The 21,063-nt window shown below is 55.1% G+C and overlaps 1 protein-coding gene across 2 annotated transcripts in view; it reads right to left on the reverse strand.

The window, feature by feature from the left end:
- The window catches only part of RAB11FIP4 (RAB11 family interacting protein 4), a 117,949-nt gene that overhangs the window by 35,070 nt on the left and 61,816 nt on the right, over nt 1-21,063 (reverse strand). The window contains exon 1 of one of the 2 annotated variants that reach the window (XM_060290212.2): nt 7,309-7,451. The exons of the other annotated variant lie outside the window; for it this stretch is intronic. Within the exon in view, the coding sequence (XP_060146195.1) occupies nt 7,309-7,338 (30 nt within the window). The 5' untranslated portion in view covers nt 7,339-7,451. Of the gene's footprint in view, nt 1-7,308; nt 7,452-21,063 lie in introns of those variants that run through there. 2 annotated transcript variants of the gene reach the window in all.

Raw genomic sequence — 21,063 nt, forward strand, 5'->3', positions numbered from 1 at the left:
GAGATGGCAGGGTCCAACACTCAGCATTGGAGCAGCCTCTCAGGCTGAGCCCTGCAGGCCATGGGCACAGGAATTAGCTGGGCTGGTGGCACCAGAACTTGGACTTGAGCTGAAGGTTGCAGGGACCACAGCCCACTAGACCACTGACTACTGTCAGCTGAGGCTCCTGGGGCTTGTGCCACCCTGGCCACAGGGGATAGCCCCCTCCCCTTCCCACCACAGGGAGCTTCAAAGAGGCTACATGTGGGAAGATTTTACAGAAAGGGAGAGGAGAGAGATTTGAAAGAAAATTGCTAAAGGGAAACATGTGAAAATGAAAACTCAGACAAAGTGGGAGGAGGAGGGAAGGAAGGAAAAGATGATGTTTAAGGATTGTCAACTGAGTCAGGAAGCCAAGATATGAAGGCCAGTTTCCCTCTGCTACCTTGGGGAGGCCAAGGACCCACTCCCTGCCTTCATTTTCCCTTTCAACCCAGGTGGAAGGGAGCAGTATGACCTCAGACAGTACCCAGCAAGAGAGAAACAGGGAAAGGTGCCTCGCACACAATCCTGATGACTGTGGAGCCATGACCCGCATCTGGTAGAGGAACAACCCAAGGCTCAGAGAGGTTGCTCTACTTTCCCAAGGTGACACAGCTTCTGAGCTGTAAAGCTGGAAACTGAGCCCAGGTCTGCCCAGTATCCAAGCTCATTCCCTTGAACCACATCAGAGTGTTGCTTTATGAATCCTCCCACCACTACAAGGTGGCTCTACTTCCTTCCTCAAAGAAACTGGGCAAATTATGTAAATTCTCTAGTGGTTACCTAGTTTCTGTGTTTCATCAAATCCAAGATGTCTTTGATTTTAAGATGCACTGTTATCTCGAGTGTACCAAGAAATGGCACTGTCAATTAAAGTATAACATACCAGCAAATGTATGACACATAGCAACTTGAGATGTTAAAACGTGAGGAAAAAGTTATGTCTTAGAATCTATAAAATACAGTGCGACTATTGGTGGGGAACGGGGATTCAGCCAGTTCCTTTGTGTGTGTGCGCGTGCGTACGCCGAAGGGTAATGACAACTCCGTGCATGCACGTCCGCGCACGCGCGCGCACACGCACACACCTGCTGCTGTGGGCTCCTTCTTTGCTAATAACTCTTGCAGATAATCACACAACAGTGTGCTGGCCAGACCTGCCTTGTCAACAAGAACGCTCATTTCGCCAGGAGGCCATCCATTCAAGGTTACTCAACACTGTCAGCCAGAGGCTGTCCTCACCACCACCCACCTGACCAGTCAGCCCGGCCAGCCTCGCCTCAGTGGAGCTGCAGACCTCTGAGCAGCCAAGCGAGACAGACAGGCAGGTCTGCTCCTTGGAAAACTACCAAGGGCAGCCACTCGACGTGGCCGGGTGGCTGCAGAGCCCACACCTTCCTACCTGGCCCCTCTCCAGATCTCCTGGGGCCTGCAGCCAGCCAGACCCACAGTGCTTCAATAAGGCAGGGACTGTGCTGGCAGCCCTGCTCCAAGCTGGCTTTTCCAGCTGAGCACAGGTGGACAGAGAGGCAGGTCCCGGCTGGAGGCAAAGGGCAGTGCGCAGAGGTGCGGACCCACTCTCCTGGGTAGAGGGGCCACGGCCGGCAGAGCAGGCGGCCTCTGGGAGGAAGGAACCGGCACAGTTCCCCACCAAGCCCCGGGGAGACGGCCGTCACCTGGGAACGTGCTTTGCATCTCATTCACAGACTGCCTCTCGGGCAGGCGCCAGTCACTTCACCCAGCCCCAGAGTCTGCATCTGCAAAGGCCAAGTTGGTTTCTTTAAAAGCACAGAAGCTGAGGAAGTGGAATCTTGCTCCTCCTGTCCTCGGGTAGCCGAGTTTTTCCCCTGCCACCTTCCTGTTTTGGGGCTGACATCTCCCCTGCAAGAACTTCTGTTAGGAGCTAAGGTTATCAGTCACAAGAATCAAACCAGCAGAAGCCTGAAGGAACTAAAAATAACAGCTCGCTTGTAAGCCAAGCATTCTTAAGTGCTTTTCATACCTTTACATATTTGATCCACGTAACAACCTTATGAGAGAGGTAATAGCATCATTCTCTTTTCACAGACAAGGAAACGGAGGCAGAGAGAGGTTAAATGATTTGCCTAAGATTCCGCACACACAGCACTGGCAGAACCAGGACCTGAACCCAGACAGCCCAACTCCGGAGCCCAGGCTCTCAGGGACCACACTATCCTGCTTCTAGCTGCCTAACCGTCCACCAGGCCCCAGCCAAGCGTGTGTCAGAACCCGCTCCGGGTATTCTAGGTCACAGCAGCTCATTATACCTGCATCATCACCCTGTGAGGTGGATACTATTATCACTCTCATTCTGGGAGTGGGGAAACTGAGGCTCAGCAAGGCGAGGTAGCTTGCCCAAAGTCCCATAGCTAGCAAGCGGCAGGGCCAGGACCTAGACCCAGGTGCTTCCTGGCTCTGACACTTTTTCTCTATTTTAAGAAAACAGGCATTGGGTTACCGAGCATGAGATGAAGGCACCTGTGCTTTTTGTTTTTTTTTTCTTTTAGCCGTACGCGGGCCCCTCACTGTTGTGGCCTCTCCCGTTGCGGAGCACAAGCCCCGGACGCGCAGGCTCAGCGGCCATGGCTCACGGGCCCAGCCGCTCCGCGGCATGTGGGATCTTCCCGGTCCGGGGCATGAACCGGTGTCCCCTGCGTTGGCAGGCGGACTCTCAACCACTGCGTCACGAGGGAAGCCCAGCACCTGTGTTTTGAGGCAGGTGTTTCTCCCAGGAAAACCGGTGTGCAGGAAGGAGAAACTTGCTCCTGTGTCTCTCCTATCCTAAGAGGGAGACTGCAGTCTGGTGCTGAGAGCAGAGCCCTCTCAGCTCTCTTACCCCGGGTCCACTGCAGACAGCACTGGCCACGTGACACACGTGAGACCCCTTTTTATGGTAATTAGGCCTGCAGAGCGCAGGAGGGTCGGGGTGACAAAAGATGACTCAAGAGCGAGAGGGTTCCCACCCGCTCTCCCACTCCAGCTCCGCTCAGGCCTTCCTCTTCTGGATCCCTTACAAGAGAAAAGCGCCCACGAGCAGAGCCTCAGATATTAAGAATAACTGCTACGGAGCTTTGCTTTCGTTTGAGTCGTGTTTACATTGCTGGGAAAGAACCCACTTGCCTGGGAAGATGAAGCAGGTTGAATCAATGAAAACAATGCCCAAGAGTCGGGCAACTTCCCCTTTCCTGAAGGAAGTCAAGAAGGGGGGGTAGAAAAGTCGGTATTACTCGCACCGCCTGCCAGACGAAGCTGGGCTGAGGTCACCCGGAGCCCCCGGCTCTGGACCACCGAGCTACCTCCTCAGACCTCCACGCGCCCCTCAGAGGATGCACTGATTTCTGGATGCCTATTCTCTCCTTCCACTACACACACACACACACACACACACACACACACGCGCGCGCGCGCGCGCGCGCGCTTGGGGCCCCCAGCTATACAGAGATCAGGTGCGTGAGCACCTCGGCTGGGCCCCTAAGGAGACCGGGGCACAGAATTGAGCTGCCACCTGGCCATGAGCAGCGGGAGTGAAGAGGGCGCCCAAGGAGGAGACGAGGAAGCAGAGCCCGGGAGCGGCTGGCCAGAGCGCGGACCAGGGGCGGCTGCCCGCTACCTCGTGAGTCTTGAGCGCTGCACCTGCTGCACCCCCGCTGCGCTGGCCCGTGGGGACGGGGACAGCCCCGACCGTGATCCGCCTGCTTAGACAGCTGTACGGACAGCACCCCGGTGGTTTTGGCTCGTATCAACAGTCTGGCAAGGACGGTTTCCATATCCACTCAGACAGGCTCATCTGACCCGACCCGCGCTAAGGGCAGGAAGTCCATGCAGCGATGGCCGCATGCAGGCACCTCTCCCCAAGGAACACCTTCAGGCCCAAACCCCTCAACAGCAAGGGTCTCAAGAGGACAGAGCACTGAAATGCATTCTGTGCCCGGGAGTTTCTAACCTCAGCTGTGCTACCTTCTCCTCCTGGGATTCCGGCTGTTGCCTGGCCGCGTCAGGCACCCCTGGCCTCTCTGTCCCGTCCCCTGGCTCACTCTCCAGTCACAGCGGCCTCCCTGCAGGTCCGCGGATGCACCTCGCCGGCCGCGGTCCTACCTCAGGGCCTTTGCGGTTGCTGCTTCCCCTGCCTGGGCCTCTTTGGTCAGAGGCCACCGTCTCAGCGAGGACTGCCCTGCCAACTCCGTTTAAAAGCACAGCTCCTTGCCCAGCACTCCCCAGGACCCCGCGTTCGCTCCTGCCGCCTCGCACGCTGCAGGTTTTACCTGCTTGCCTGCCCTGTGCTGCCATGTGAGCTCCGTGAAGGCAGGGACTGCTGCCGGTTGGGTTCACTGCTGTGTCTCCAGTGCCCAGCACAGAATCCAACACGAATTAGACGCTCAAATATTGCTGAATGAATGAATTGCCTGTAGTGGGCAATGTGCCTGGTGGGGGCTGGGTGAACAGACATGGGGAAGGATCTGTGCCCTGGAAGCCACCTGATGGAGGGGACTGTGTACCACAGCCAGGAGACACGTTCACACAACGTCCAGAAGGATGCCAGGTGCATGTGCCCAGTCCACACGCCTGTCCCATGCCCGGCTGGCCGTGGGCACGTTATCCAGCTGCAGGACTGGGCAGTAGGAAGACCTGAGCAGTCCTCCTCATTCGAGGGGCCGATGACTTGATGCCGTCAACGCTCAGGTGCTGAGTCAAGACACAGAGGACCCCAGCCCAACCCCAGGAATCCTGCACGCCCAGCAAGACCAGGGCACTGTGCCCACTGCCAACACCGGACAGCAGGCAGATCAGACAGATGCTTCCTCTTCCAAAGGCAATAAGCCTTGCGCCGGGGGGCAGGGCCAGGGCACAGGGCCAGGGCACAGGGCCAGACGGTGGGCTCCATCTGCCCAGGCTGTCCCTCCCCCGCCTAAGGTCCTGAGTCCCTGAGGTGCCTACTTCCAGGACTTGCTCACCTGCTATTAGGAGCCTCCCCCCTGCTCCCCTGCGCCTCCTCCCTATCCACACCTAAAGTATAAGAAGTGAAGTGAAACTGTGAAGCCCCCTTAGAGCAGAATCAGCTGTGAAAACATCCCTTGGCGTAACAGGCCACCTCAGAGGAGAGAACGCAGCCCTAGGAAAGGAAGTTTCCAGCCACTCTGATGTGGGGTGGGGAGGGTGCTGGAAGGTGAGAGCCGTGAAGGCCCCCGTAAGCAGCTGAAGAGACAGCCCTGGATGTGAAGGTAGCCGGACCCACCAGGAGGGGAGGAGGCTAGGAGAGGCCATGAAGGGGCCAGTGTGCTTTGGGAAGGGTCCAAACGCTCTGAAGAGAGGCCAGCAGGGAAGGAGAGTGGGGGCCAGGAGAACACCCACCAGCAAGCTCTCAAGCTGCAGCCCAGTGCCTCCCCAGTGCAGGCTGCTCCAGGCACCCTAATTTCTCCTCCTTCCTGCCCTTGCTAGACTGAAAGTCCTTTCTATGCACAGGCTCCGGATAGTCTCTCTTACTGGTCTTGCTTGGGGCAAAGGTCTCGCCTCTTGCCTGCTCACCTGGCCTGCTTAGTCCGGCCCCTCCCCTGAGCACTGTCTTATCTCCCGCCCGCCTTAGTCATCCACCCCACCCCTCCAGCAAAGCCGGAGTCACCAAATTACAAAGCTGTTCCCCAGCAAGCATGTGCCCAAGCAACGGCCTGCTACCCAAGAATCCCACAGGGGACGCACACGCCTAGTCATGGGGGCCTCAGAGACAACCCAGATCAACTCTGCCTGAGGGCTGGGGACACAGTGTTGGGCAGGGAGCGATCAGACCCAGTTTATCAGTCTCCCACCAGCCTTCAAACACCTTGAGGGGAGGGAAGTATCTGCATGTCGTAGCCCTTGGGCACGTAATCGGCATTTCACGAATGCCAGGCAAGCAGGGTAAGGTTTGGGCCAGTCTATCTGAGTAAGCTGGTGCCAGGTGGGTGGCAAGACCCCAGTCAATGGCAGTGACTCAAGGACTCCACAAAGGCTGGGTTACACGGTTACAGGGAGGGAAGGGAGGGAGGGGGAGAGAGAGAGAGAGAGAGACAGAGAACTCTACTGCAGAGGTCTGAGACACACACAGCTGGTACCCTCCCCCCCCGGCCCCCTGGCAATCACTGTAACCACACTGCACCAGGGAAAGGACCTGGGGGTGCCCCCTCCCAGGAGACCCTGCGATTAGCACCCGCCTCCAGGCAGGGAAGCCAGAGGTTTGGTGGATCCGCAGAAACCAGACCAGAGAGCTCCCACCCAAGTCCTATAGGCTGAGTGCAGGAACTCGGCCCCCTCACACTCTTCTGAGGAGGCGGCCTAACCATCAGTCAAGGGGTACTGGCATGTCCCTCGGGGCTGAAGGATGTGTCACCTCCAGCCATCTGTGGGAGAGCAGGGCTAGCAAGAAGGGGAAATGTGGAAAGACGAACACTGGAGCGTGCACGGCTGAGAAGAAATCAAGTCTGGGGCTGGGGAGGGTTCCTGCGGCACACACACTGTTCTCCAGAGGCTGCTCCCCCAAGACCTCAGAGACGCTTGTCGCCCGCAGAGAAGCGTCTGTGACAACAGAAACTACTACCGGGGCGGACTTGCCGGCTCTTGCGGCCCAGAGAGCTACGAGCTGGGAGCCCGCGCGCACCTCCGGCCTCCGCAGCCTCTCGGCTGGGAAGGAGCAGGGCCCTGTCCCCAAACACCGAACTAGGCTGGTCCTCCCTCTTGCCTGGCAGGGACCCTCGGAAACGAGGGAAGCCCGGGAACGGTGTTGCCTCCAAAAGCTACGGGAAATCTTCGGCCGTGCAGAGCCCGCTTCGGGACTCGGCGGGACCAAGGGAAGGGAGCTGGGGCAACACTGGTCCCGGAGGGGCAGGCACGCTGGGAGCCGAGGTGGGACACGAGGACGCGGGATGTCCCAAGGGAAGCGTCCGGGCAAACGAGCCTCTTTCCCGGCCAACTGGGTCCCCCTAAAAACACTTTCTGAAACGGCGCCGAGGAGAGAATTGGCCTCGTCTCCCCGCGCCCCAGGGCTAGTGCTGCCCAACCTCGCACCTGGGCGCCGGCAGAGGGTCGGAGGGGGAGGCGGGGGGGCGACTTCCCCGCTCTGGCCCAGCAAGCCGGGGGCAGGTAACCCGACCTCCCCGGCCAGGGCCGACAGGGCGGACCCTGCCGGGGCGGGCGAAGTTCCGCGCTCCGGCAACTTCCCCGGTGGCGGGGCCGCGGGCCGGGCCAGGTGCGTGTCGCCGGAGCCCCGCGACCCCAAGCCTCCCGGCCGCCGCTTACCTGGCCCCCGGGGACCGGCGGGGTGCGCATCCCCAGTCCGGCCGCGGGTCGGTGTGCTGCCGAAGGGCGAGAAGTGGGCGGGTGCGGGTCGGCGGGGCCGACGGGGATGCGGCCGGCCGAGCGGAGGGCGCAGAAACAGTCCGGTCCGAGCCGCGGCTGCTTGCCGGGTTCGGCACCAGTTGAAGGCGCCGGCCCCGCCCCCACCCGCGCTCGTTGCCGGGAGACCCGCGTGGGCCGAAGGGCTCTTTGTATCAAAGCTGCCGTGACATCACAAGGCGCCCGGGCTCAGGGTTCGAAGGGGCGGGGCCTCGCGCTGGGGGCGGGGCTAGAGGAGGAGGAAATGCGGCCAGGGAATCCGAGCCGCGGGGGGCGGGGCCCAGGTAACCCCGCCCCCTAAGGTAGGGGCAGGTGGCTGGGGCGGCGCCGACCATTGGCCGCGTGGCCGCGGGGCGGGCCCAGGCCACTGCACTCCTCACCGGGCCCCAGGGGACGCTCCGGAGGTGGAGCTCGCGAGGGTCCCTGTCGAGCCCGCGCAGCAAGGTTACTGCTGCAGGGATTTGGGCGGCCGGGACCTTGGGATTACGGGAGACGAAGTTTGTAAATTCAAGCGCCTCTCGGGCGGGCGCTGTGGCCGCCGCTGCCTGTTCCAGGCTACTCTGTTTGCTGTCCGCGCTTCCTGGTTCACATCTGCGGACGCGAACGAAGACCTGCCAACAGCCCGCCACCACCAGCAGCCTGAGTCTGGTGACTCCTAAATTGATTCTCATCCTGAATCCCACCTACAACTTTCCCAATCTTTTCGTGTAAAGTCAAAACTGTCTTTATAACCAGTACGGGAATACAAAGAACCAAGCGGCAACAAGAACTAAAAAACAAAAGAAGGAACGGACTCCTTCTGTTGGATCCTAGTACATATAATTTAAGTCCAAAATGTGCCCCCTCATAACTCTTCATTATGCTCCGGATTAAAAGAAGGAAAACTGTAAACCGGCAAATTTTGCAAGTGTGGTTTCCCTTTGACTTGACGTTGTATTGTGTAGCTGGGGGAGGGTGGGGAGCGGATTTATCTTCCTAATTGTCTGGTTCAGGCCCGTATGAAGCCACCTTTGCTGTCCTTGAGTCCTCACTGACCAACAAGGTGGCATTTTGGTATGGGCAGGACCCTTTCGTACAACTCCAATTCTCTCTCTCTCTCTCTCTCTCTCTCTCTCACACACACACACACACACACACACACACACACACACACACAGCTTTTCAGCCCCCTTGTCTCTGGCTCTCTGCTCTCAACTTCCTTCTCCCCAGTATCTCCCTTGCAAATAAATTCCCAGCTACCTTTCTGTTTACCAGGGCCTGTCTCTGAGGCAAAGCATCCCACTGGGGTTCCCAGACCTGCTGGGGACTCTCCAAAAAGGACAGTATTAGTCAGAGGGGGGCCTCCTGGCAAGGGCTACATGTGGGGGCGAGGCTGGGGTAGTGTGGGTGAGGTGGAAACGCCATCACAGCTGGCCCTCTCCTCCCTGCTTATGCCCTGCAGTTCAGAGATCTATGTGCGGAGGCCACAGGCTGTTTCTCACCCTAGTTTGTGTCCACCCCCACAGTCCCTAAACACGCAGGAGCACTGTGGTGTACCAGAAAGAGCACTGGCTTTGGAATCGGACAGACCTGGGTTTGAATCCTATTTGCCAGCTGTCAGTCTTAGGACAAGTCATATAACGTCTCAGACTCAGTGTCTTCATCTGTAAAATGGGAATGGCACAGTCCACCTCATGGGTTGTTTTGCACCCTGGCCCGGTGGGTACACTTGATCTTAGGCATTCATCAAAGGTGTGGTGTGTGAATGAGCCCATGCACCCTGGGCCTGCTCTTTCTGCCTTCCCAGCTCCAACCTGAGGCCTTAGCTCAGCTGCCTTAGGTGAGGTTTTAGGGTGGGGCTGAATTCAGGGTTTCTATCTCGGCTTCCCCTTTACCCTTCCGCGTCTCATGTTGCCCCTAAGCAGTGTGGGGCTCCAGAAAGCAGGTCACTTGACAGGGTCACGCAGAACTGGGGAAGAGAAGCAGAAACCTAAGGTGATCATTGGCTTTCTCCCAGAGAAGGTCAGTGGAGAGTCAGACCTGGCTTCCCTACCCCCACCAGGGGGGAACGTGATGGACACAGTCCAGAGCTCCATGGATGGGGGCTGCTAGTGGTCCCTCTTTATTTTTCCCCAAACTGGTGGGGTGGGGAGCATCTCCAGGTATTTGTCCTGAAAAGTAGCATGACAGAGAGGAGTGTCACAAGACATTAGCATCGGACACACTGAGTTGAAGCCTGCCAGTTCTACAATTTGCCGTGGGGAAGTCATGTAATGTTTCAGAGCCTCAGTTTTCCAACTTTATAAAATGGAAACAAGACCTTTCCTCTTCCAGTTGTGAGGTGTAAATGGAATGATAAAAGAAGTGCCTAGGGGACTTCCCTGGTGGTCCAGTGGTTAAGACTCCGCGCTGCCAGTGTAGCCGGCGTGGGTTCGATCCCTGGTCAGGGAACTAAGATCCACATACCGCGCAGCCAAAAACAAAACAAAAAACAAAACAAAAACAAAAGTAGTTATTATAATGCCTCCTGAGCTGCAAGCACTCAATAAATACCAGCCGCTAGTTACTCCCAGTGGCATGAATGAGCCCCAGTCTGACCCAGTGATTAGGTGCAAGAGCTCTGGAGCCAGAACTGAGGGTCATTTCTTGGCTTTACCACATTGTAGCCGGATGACTCCAGACAGGTTTAATTCCCAGTGTCTCAGTTTCCTCATCTATCTGGGAGATAATAGTGGTACATATTTTAGGATTGGTGTGAAGATGAAGATAATCAGGACCCATAAAATACTTAGAACAGGGCCTGGCTCATAGCAGGTGCTCAATAAACAGTAGCCATTATCAATTACCATATGGCAAGAAGCTGGCGAGGAACTAGGGGGAGGATTAGAACCTCAGGAGGATTAGAATTCTCAGGAGAACTGAGGCCATTGACTTTCTGGAGAGGCCCTGTCATCTTCCATAGTATTCAGGGAAGCAGTGATAGTTTTGGGGCGGGCGGGAGGGGGTGTGGGGAACTACTGTTTCTGAAATGGAATGTGGGAACTAAGGGCTCCAGCCCAGACTAGGGCACATGGAGAACTCACTGTCATCTGATCAAGAGGGGCCTGAGACACAGTTATTAAGCAATATAGTTCTGTCTCTGAGACAGCCCCACCTACGAGGCTGGGACAAGGAGGGTCTTGAGGTAGCTACTCTGGTCCCTTAGCATAGCTGTGTTTTAGATGTCATAGACTCTAACCATGTTAAGCTAGGAAGACTCTCTGGGTAAGTATCAAAAGTACTTGTCCCCCATTCTATGAATGGTAAGACAGTGGCTCGGAGAAGGCTGGGAATTTGTCCAATGCCACACAGTGAGATACCAGATAAGCAAGGACTGAAACTCAGGCTCCTGACTGCCAGTGCCGGACCCTCTCCTTCCTACTGATGGGGTCAGACAGGCTGGGGGTGGGGAGTGGCAGGGAGGTTACTCCCTCACAGTGCTTGTCCGGTGCTGTGAGTCTCCTAAGGGGTCTGACTTGTCTTATCAAGAGAAAGAACAATCTCATTAAAATCAGAAACCCAGGACTTCCCTGGTGGTCCAGTGGGTAGGACTGCGCTCTCCCAATGCAGGGGGCCTGGGTTCGAGCCCTGGTCGGGGAACTAGATCCCGCATGCCGCAACTAAGACCTGGCACAGCCAAAATAAAGGAATATTTTAAAAATAAATAAAGGCTTTAAAAAAAAAATCAGAAACCCTCTCCCAGGGAATGTATCCAAGAGTAATTTTTAGACTGCAAGTCCCTCTGATTAATTCTTTTTATGTCAGGAAACTGATTCTGCCATTGTTGATACCAGAATACTCCCATGACGCTGAATGCCAAAGCCAGAGAAAAGCCAACAGAACACTGACAAGCAGGCGTTAACGATCCTCCAGAAACTTACGGGGGCGGAAAACACATGGTCATCTGGGTGATCCAGGTGAGGGAAGAGATCAGTAAATTCTCTCTGTACCCCGGCTATCTACCTATGTCTACTTTCCTTCTGCTGTCACCACGCAGGAGTTAGCTCAACAACAGAGGGTGTAAAGAGGCAACGTTTTGCACATGTTTGGGGCCATATGGAAGGCCAGGCTAAGCATAAAGGGCATCACTGTAACAGGAAAGAGCTCTCTGAGCTTTACCCAGTGTTGACATTAGCCAAACAACGACTCCCAGTCGTTCCCAATCTGCCGCTTGCAACAAACAGAGCCCTTCCACTCCAGCAGGGGCCTGTCCGGGGGTCTGCACTGTGTAGGGAAGAGGAGGCATCTGGGACCATTCCTTCCTCTGGAAAGCTGCGGCTTGGACAGCACATTACTTCCCATCCTACAGCACACGCTCTCCCAGGAGCAGATATTGGACCAGGTGTGAGCCCCAGAAACATGAGCCCCCTTCCACTGGCAAACACCTCGGGGCTGGTGGCTGTCCTTCGGCCAGGATGCCTTCAGCAGTCTGCCCTGGGGACTGGGGTCCTGCGTGATGTCTGGCTGGACATGGAGCAGACGGGGCAGGACCAGGTCTTACTGACTCTAGAACTGGGCTGAGTGTTCAGAAAGGCTGAGCTCTATTTTTGTCAACCTGTGCAGACGTAAACAATGGGTTTTCTTACTCACACAAACCCAATAAGAGGGGAAAATGGTGAGAGAACCTCGTTTCCTCTGACTCATCCAATCATCTAAGAGGAGATGGTGGCAGGTGAGGAGGAAATGGAACAAGGTCTTCTTTGACTTGCATCAGGAGAGGACAAGGAGGGAAAACTTCCCTTTCCTGTACTCTCGGTAACATCAGGTGACTGCAGACCCTTGAGAGCATAAACAAGTCTCCTCTGTTTCAAATGCCTCCCCCCACCCTCCCTACCACCTCCCAGACCTGGCAGCCCACATCGCTGATTTTAGGAGTGAACAGTGAAGCCACAGTTCCAAAACTGCACTGCACACTAGCCTCACTTGGGGAGCGTAAAAAAGTCAACGCCCAGGTCACACCAAGAGCAAATGAATCCAAGTGGCTGGGGTGGAAGCCAGGCGTTAGCCGTTTTTGGTTTTTGTTGTTGTTTTTTTGGCCGTGCCACGTGGCATGTGGGATCTTGGTTCCCCGACCAGGGATCGAACGTGCACCCCCTGCAGTGGAAGCGTGGAGTCTTAACCACTGGACTGCCAGGGAAGTTCCCCCCCACCCCACCCCCCCAGCCCACCCCCCCAGCCCCCCACCCGCCACCAGCCGTTTTTAAAGATTCCCAGGTGACTGCAATGCCGCAAAGTTTGGGAACAATTGAATACTTTGCCAAAGGCTTGCTGACTACATCAGGAGTTGGAGCGATCGCAGGGCAAGGCATCGCTCATTAATTCATTCATTCCGTCATTCATTCACACATATTTAATCACGATCTTCTATGGGTCAGACCCAGCTGGAGATATAGCTGTAATCAATAGTCAGTTCTTGTGGCCCTTGCTTTCTAGTGGGGGAAGTCAGACAATGAACAAATAAATGAATGGATGATGTCCATGACACGTGCTATGAAGGAAAACGAAGCAGGACAGAAAGACTTTGGGGGCAGGGGACTATTTTCACCCTGGATTTAGGCACCAATTTTTGCTTTGGAAAGAGCAGCTGAGCCCTTGCCTGCTGTCCTGGACTTTACCCTGCTGTCTGGCTAAAACAGCTTTCCCTTGACAATCAGTCCTCAAGGTCCTGCCTTCCACCCCTCACAGGGCACCCTGCTTACCTCTTTCCCTTAAGCTATTTCTTTAGGTGGAGCCTGGCATCCTCGGCGCACAATGGTCTCCACTCCTTCTCCCCCTTTGTCAGCAGTAATATCAGACACAGGGCCTGTGCGAGGGCAGTGATCCACTAAGGATCATTTATGTGCAACCCACAGATGGATTTTAGGCTTATGAGTTGAGCTAGAGGTCGTGTGGAACCCCAAACTCAGAGTCCGAGGCCCTGGATTTGAGGCTTGGCTCTGCCACTTATAGGCAAAGGGCAAGTCACTTTAGCTCACCAAGCCTCGCTTTCCTCTTCAGTCAAATGGAGAGAGTACAACTTTGTAAGGCTGGGCTGTGCATTAAAAGAAGGTCAAAAACTTTTGGAAAGTGTTTTGCAAATAAGGGAACTCTTTAGAAATTAATATCATCTAGGCCGATATAGACATGAAATCACAGCACATTAAAGCTGGAAGGGATCCCATTTTACAAATGGAAAACTGACGCCTGGAGAGAAGAAATGACTTACAGTCACAAAGCTTACTAATGGCAGAAGGGTCCACACTGACCCCAGAAAGGGGTGGTGGTTGAGAGTAGACTGGGGATGCTGTTTGAGTATCAAACATTTTGCCTCCTCTGTCCATTAGGCAAACTCCTATTCATCCTTCAAAACCCCACTCAGGTGTGAACTGCCATGTGAAGTCTTCCCCTCTCCTTCATTGAGAGTAAATGACTCCTTGGCTTCATGATTTCCATGCCTCAAACATAAATTATGCTGCTGTGAGGAACACAATGTATGTCGGGATTGGCCTCCTGTCAGGCTCCCTACTGTACTGTATGCAATTCCATGTATACAATGGAATATTACTCAGCCATAAAAAGGAACAAAATTGGGTCACTTGTAGAGACGTGGTTGGACCTAGAGACTGTCTCATACAGAGTGAAGTAAGTCAGAAAGAGAAAAACAAATATTGTATATTAACTCACATATGTGGAATCTAGAAAAATGGTACAGATGAACCGGTTTGCAAGGCAGAAATAGAGACACAGATGTAGAGGACAAACGTATGGACACCAAGGGGGGAAAGCGGGGCGGGGGTGGTGGTGGTAGTGGGATGAATTGGGAGAGTGGGATTGACATGTATACACTAATATGTACAAAATGGATAACTAATAAGAATCTGCTGTATAAAAAAAATAATAAAAGAAAATTTAAAAGAAAAGAAATATTGGGCTTCCCTGGTGGCGCAGTGGTTGAGAGTCCGCCTGCCGATGCAGGGGACATGGGTTCGTGCCCCGGTCTGGGAAGATCCCACGTGCCGCGGAGCGGCTGGACCCGTGAGCCATGGCCGCTGAGCCTGCGCGTCCGGAGCCTGTGCTCCGCAACGGGAGAGGCCACAGCAGTGAGAGGCCCGCGTACCACACACACACACACAAAAAGAAATATTTATTGCTTCCAAAAATGTATTTTGTGGAGCCCCCATCCTACTGTGAAAGCAAAAATGGGCTCTGTGGTCGAATCCGCAGGCGGAACTCTTGGTTCCCCCTTGGAGACGTCACAGAGCACTTGAGCAGGAGAGAGACCTTCCTCGCTTTGTTTGAACCTGGGGTTTTCTCAAGGCTGTCCAGCTTTGGACAGGATCTCTTCTTCTCATTTAACTTCTAACAACAAGAGGACTCGGTGTTGTAAGGAACACACTTGGGAAAACAATGCACCAGGCTCCCAACATACACTCACACTCACACACACACAACAACAACATGATGTTATTATCTTCATTTTAAAGATATGAATAGCAAACACCTACAGGACACTTACTGTGCATGAGGTTCTGTTCTAAGGGCTTCACATGACATTAACTCATTTAACTTTCACAACAAGCCTATGAGGCAGGTATTATCCCCATTTTACAGATGGGGAAACTAAGGCTCAAAGAGGTTACTCAAAGACATAAAGCCAGTAAGTGGAGAGCCAGCCTTCAGACCCAGGGAGCTGATCCCAGAGACTGATGCAGCAAAGAAAGGGCGGCTCAGATTTGTAAAATAACTTCCCCAAAGCAACCACAGTGGAACCAAGGCCATGCACTCATGCATTCACTCGTTTATTCATTTATTCAAACAACGTTCACTGAGCAGAAACCACAGGCCAGCCACCTGGAAATATAAGAAGGGGATGCAGAGCGCCGCCCTCCCCCCTCCCCCCAGCACCACTGGACACCCAGGGCTGTGCGCTAAGAGGGGTGAGGGTGCCCTGCCAGGCACCGGCACATGTGCACACATGCGTGTGCTGGGTGTGTGAGTCATCAGAGAGGCCCCGCACTTGAGATGCTGGGGTCTAAGCGCTGCCTCGGCTGCTGTGGCAGCTGTGTCCCTGAGTGGCAGTTTCTGAATACAAAGGCTCCGGGAGGGTTGTGGGGTTCTGCACCAGCTCTTTCCACTCCCCACAGGAGCGCGGAGGCTGTTTCAAATGAGCCCCGAACACAAGCCCAGGCTCCTTTCTCGGTTTTACAGCTTGGCAGCCAGGCTGCACTCTCTGTTGGGTCACTGCGACCCTGCCCAGAGCCGATCTGGGCCGTAGCCTGCCCACCGCCTGCCCTCATCTGTTCTCTGGCAGGGTGGGGCCCCGAGGCCCTCTGAGCCCCCTCTCCGTGGTCACGGCCCCTGTTCACAGTCCTGTGAGCTCTCCCTGCATCTCTGTTCTCAGCCGGCACTTAGGACCTGCACCAGGGACGCTCCAGGGTGGAGGTCATTAATCTCGGGAATTTAGCCGGCTCCTGAGAGGAGACAAACTCAGAAAAGGCTGGGAGTGGACGCACACAACCTTACATCTTTTTTAAGGTCGGAAGGACATATCCTGAAGGGCCTGTAATTCTACTCGGAAATCACAGTCCCCCACAATTTTCTCCTACATTATCTGGAGATTAAAAAAACACCCCAAACCCACAACAAACAAGCCACCCCATAAATGAGAAAAGTAGGGCTGTGGGCTCTTCACGATGACAGCCCATGAGTGAAGGGGGCTGGGCAGGGCCAGGCTGCCCCTGAATAAACTGGCGGGTTGGGCTCATCTGGAGGCTGGAGCTGGCCTCCCTCTCAGGCACACACACCTCGTTTGTGCCTTCCCTCCCGGGGCCGGGCTCGGCAACGGGAAACCAAAGGCCCTGGCCCCAGGACACTGAGTCAGTGTTTCTCCCACTTAGGGGAAAACCGCAACCTGGCAGGGCTCAGTGGCTGCAGCCAGATGGATTGAAGGAGCCGCTGTGTTCAGGTACAGACACTGGTGAGGCCGAGCCCAGAGGAGGCCAGCGCAGGGGAGGGAGGGGCTGCCCTGAGAAAGAAACCTTTCTTCCAGGCCGGGCCCCCTGCTGTCTCACTGGACCACAAGGCCACATTCATGGCCGGGAAGTGCTCGAGCGCCCGGCCAGCCAGGCTCAAGCTTCAGCTCTGCTTCCCATAGCTGGCGTTCAAGTCAATTCCTGCCAGCCTCTGATCACAACATTTTCGTCAACCAATCAATACATAACTTTGTTTTATGCGTGTTTGTTTAAAGACACACGTTCTTAGATGTTGTTGATTCATTACCGTTGAACTCACAGCCGAAAGCATTATAATTCATGCTTAAACAAAGCTTCCCTAACACGTATTTTCTCCATAAGGTACATCATAGCCTCCCTGCGCTTGGGAACACTAGACGGTACTTCAGTACTACATCTGGGAGTCATTTTAAACAGCGAAACCCACCCCCCAAAAAACACCCACAAAAATGCAAAAACATGGCACGAAAAAGACTGTTAAAGGGACACTTGTTTACAGAATGAGCTAAAAAGTAGAGTCACATCTTGTTCGACCTCAGTCGGGCGACTCAAATTTTCATCCCTGAGCATGTCTGCAAATGAGCACGAAAACACTGTGAGTATTAATTTGGGGGTTACAAATACATTTTAGCAAGTAAGCAAAGTTGCAAATATGGAATCTGCAGAAAATGAGGATCAACTGTATCTGTGTTACAGGGTGACTGAGGGACAGGGTGGGAGCCGAGTGTTAAATGAAATAACTCGTGAAGAACACTTACAGATGTAGGCCAGTGGCACAGTAGACCATGCATCTGACGGCGATTCACAAAAATACTTAGCACCGGGATAGCTCCATACCTATCTGTACTGCCGCTACCTCTATTACCTGCTGACCGGGTAACGGACACCTTTGCTGTTCCTTGTGCTTTCTCCAGCTAGGGAAGCCCAGAGCCCAGGCTTTTTAAGTTAGTTTCCGGCTGGGTTTGAATCACACCTTTGCCGTTTGCTAGTTGGGAGCCGTCAGGCTAAGTCGGTTCTCCTCCTTTCCATCAAGCACTGCCTCCCCACTGCTCACACGCAACTGACACTGTGCTTAATAGAAGCGACCGGAAGAGACCCGCCTCCTGTCCCCTCCACACGTCTGCACACCCACCTGTGCAGGTGCCTTAACTGCCTTCTGACCGCTGCAGTATGTGGTTCCCAGATGGACCCTGTTCCTCAGATCCTGGGCGCCGCCCCCTTGAAGGTTCTCTGTCCCTGCGGCCACCTCACGCCCAGCCGCTCTGCATCACCAATGTCCCTTTCTCCACTAGTTCATCTCCATACCAGATTATGCCCTGGCTTTGAAAATCCCTCCCTAAACCCCACAGGGTGTAAATAAATAAACCAGGGCCACGTGGGTCCTCACCTCACTGCAGCACTTGACCCAGTGGACCTGGCCCCTTCACTTTTCCAGCCTGGCTTCTAGGACGCCAGCCCTCCTGGTCTCTTCCCCAAGGAGTGATTTCTCTTTTTCCTAGGGCTCCCAAAGGTTTATGTCCAGCCTGGACCTCTCCTCCGAGGTCCCAACTATTGTATCCAATCGTCCGTGGAGGAAGTTTACCGAGGAGGGAGTTAGGGATCAACGCAGCAAGGGAAGCAGGACGGGGCAGAGGGAGAGGCGGACAGCAATGCGGTTGTTAATGAGGTCTCAGACGACCCCACAGCTGCTCTGGCGCTGGGATGGCCCTTCAGAGCTGTCCCCCCAAAAAGGCAAGGGGACGAAACCCTCGCATCCCCACATGGACCAGTCGTGGGATGCAGGATGCCCCCAGGAAGGGTCTGTAATCTTGGGCCTTGGCCGCAGCCTGGGGAGGGCCTGCTGCGGCCGGCGCTCCCGGCAGATGGGAGAATGAGGGAGGGGCTCTGACCTAAAGGGGATCTGGACGCACATCACTGCATGTGAACGTCTTCAACTCACCCTCCAGTGGGCATCTCGAGTCACATGTCCACAACCAACTGCTGAATTTCCCTCCGAACCCGGTGCCTCCCTCAATCCCCCTCCCCATGCTGCAGCCCAGCTCAGCACAGGGCACCAGCATCCACCCAGGAGCCCAGGTGAGAACCGCAGGCTGGTCCTTCAAGACTCCTTCCTCCCCCCAACATCAGCCAAGCTCACTTCCTCTCACCACCCAGCCCGCCTGCCTGTCAGCGTCCTTGGCCAAGCTGCCACCACCTCTTCCCTGGACGAACGCACAGCCACCTTACTGGCCACCTTGATGCCAGCGCGGTCTTGACACCCGCCCCCCTCCGCCCACCCCGGGGATCTCTTTAAAACACCAAGTAGGTCTTGTCACTTCCCAAGGGAAAACCTTCACCTGGCCTCCACGACACCCAGGATAAACCCTATACTCCCCCACCCCGTCCCGCCCGGCCCCTTCCTCTCAGGCGCCTCTGCCCCACCTTCCAGTCCCCCCCCCCCCCCCCCCCCGTCTCCATCGCCTGCCACGGCGGCCTTCTTGCCGGCTCTCAAATCAACCAAGCTCTTTCCTGCCTCAGGACCTTTACACTTCTCTGCTTTTGGCCCCACCCCCAGCTTCACCCGCCTCCATCCCTTATGTCTCTAGTCCCCTCTAGAGATGACCACCCCCCCCACCACTCCCTCCCCTTCACTCTCTGTAATTTCTTCGAAGCACTTCTCTCTTTTATAAAAATATGTATTTATTTAGGCTGTGCCGGGTCCTAGCCGCGGCACGCAGGCTTGCAGCATGCATGCGGTGTCTAGTTCCCCGACCAGGGATCGAACCCGGGCCCCCTGCATTGGGAGCGCGAAGTCCTACCCACTGGACCGCCAGGGAAGTCCCCTCAAGGCACTTCTCTTTGTCTGCATTTACATTACTGACAATTTTCCTGGGTATGGTCTTGCCTTCTCCCCTTAGAATAAAGCTCTTGGAGGCAGGGACCAGGTGGATCTCCAGTGCCCCCCACGCAGCTTGGAATGAGTGCCTGGCTGAGCCCTGTCAGGAAACGGGACCCATCCGGGGTGGGTGGGAGGCCTGGAGGTGGAGACGGTGGGGTGCACACAGTGGAGGTGTCAGGGAAGCTCTTGGAACGATTAGCAGGACTCGGCCTTCAAAGCCCAGCCTGGTGCAGCCAGTCCCCTGTGCTTGCCCTCCGCCCCCCAGGGCAGAATCCGCTGCCCCCTCCTGGGGTACAGCTGGAGCACGCATCGCTGTGGGTCTCTACATCCTCGTAGACTGAGCTCCTCCAGGAGGGACGGGGCTGTCTCTCCACCAGCCTGCCCCAGGGCAGCTCCCAGCCAAGGTCCGGGGACTCGAGCTCCGGTGAGTGGACTTCTTCCTGCTTGTGACTCAGCGTGTGAGGGCTTAAGCCAAGGAACCCCACCACCTGGCACGGCCAACTGCTTTCGGACACAAGTCTGGACCCAGCCAGCAGGGCGCACTGCCTGCCATCTCAGGTGCCAGGCGAGGGGCCGGCCAGCTGGACGGTAACCGGGTGGCAACTCTCATCTTCACACCTGGCACTGAGAGCTCGGTCGCTGCTTCTGTCGCCCAGACCTCAGCTCGGTCCGTCAGCTCCCCGGCTCCTGTCAGAGCCCGCTCAGGGCAGGACTAGGACACGGCTGCCTCTCTCCTCTCCAACAGACCTGACTGTGGGTCCCAAATCCACCACTTCCCAGCTGGGCGACCTCAGTCCCATTAGCTGTAAAATGGGAATAAAATTGTATCTGTCTCGTGCGGTAAGGTCTCTAAGGCGTTTGCTTCCCACGACCTCAATATGAGTGTGCTTGGCATTACCACCCTGGCATTGAGTTTCGTGCACAAATACTACAACCCTGGACACTTTTTAAAAAGTCTCGTCTCCCACAGACATACTTTTGTCACACATAATTTTAACACATTTGCTTCAGCTTTTAACGCGGGCTAATAGAAATATGACACGTTTCTGTATTTAAAAACAATAATGTTGGTTACAAAAATAATATTTCCAGACTTCCCTGGTGGCGCAGTGGTTAAGAATCCGCCTGCCAATGCAGGGGACATGGGTTCGAGCCCTGGTCTGGGAAGATCCCACATGCCGCAGAGCAACTAAGCCAGTGCATCACAACTACTGAGCCTGTGCTCTAGAGCCCGCGAGCCACAACTACTGAGCCCGTGTGCCGCAACTACTGAAGCCTGTGAGCCTAGAGCCCGTGCTCCGCAACAAGAGAAGCCACTGCAATGAGAAGTCCACGCACTGCAAAGAAGAGTAGCCTCTGCTCGCCGCAACTAGAGAAAGCCCGTGAGAAGCAATGAAGACCCAACACAGCCAAATATAAATAAATAAATTTATTAAAAAATAAAATAAAATAATATTTCCATAGAAAACTCCATCTACTGTGTGGCCCATTGTCTCCTCAGTCATGACCCTCTCCATAAACTCCTGTCAGGTTCAGGGATGAGTCTTCACAAGCTCATCTGACACTCTGAGTCTTAGTGTTCACATCTGAGAAATGGAGATAAAAGCACCTACCCCAAGATTGCTAAGAGGGTCTCTCAATAACAGGTTTCTAGCACCTAGCAGAGTGGGTGGCACATTGTAGGTGCTTAAGGAATGTTGGCCCCATCCTGCCCCGCGCCTGCCTACCTGCTTCCCTCCATTGGATCATGGGCGCTATGTTTCCTATCCCCCC

This window comes from Globicephala melas, chromosome 20, assembly GCF_963455315.2.
Source record: "Globicephala melas chromosome 20, mGloMel1.2, whole genome shotgun sequence".
NCBI lineage: Eukaryota > Metazoa > Chordata > Mammalia > Artiodactyla > Delphinidae > Globicephala > Globicephala melas.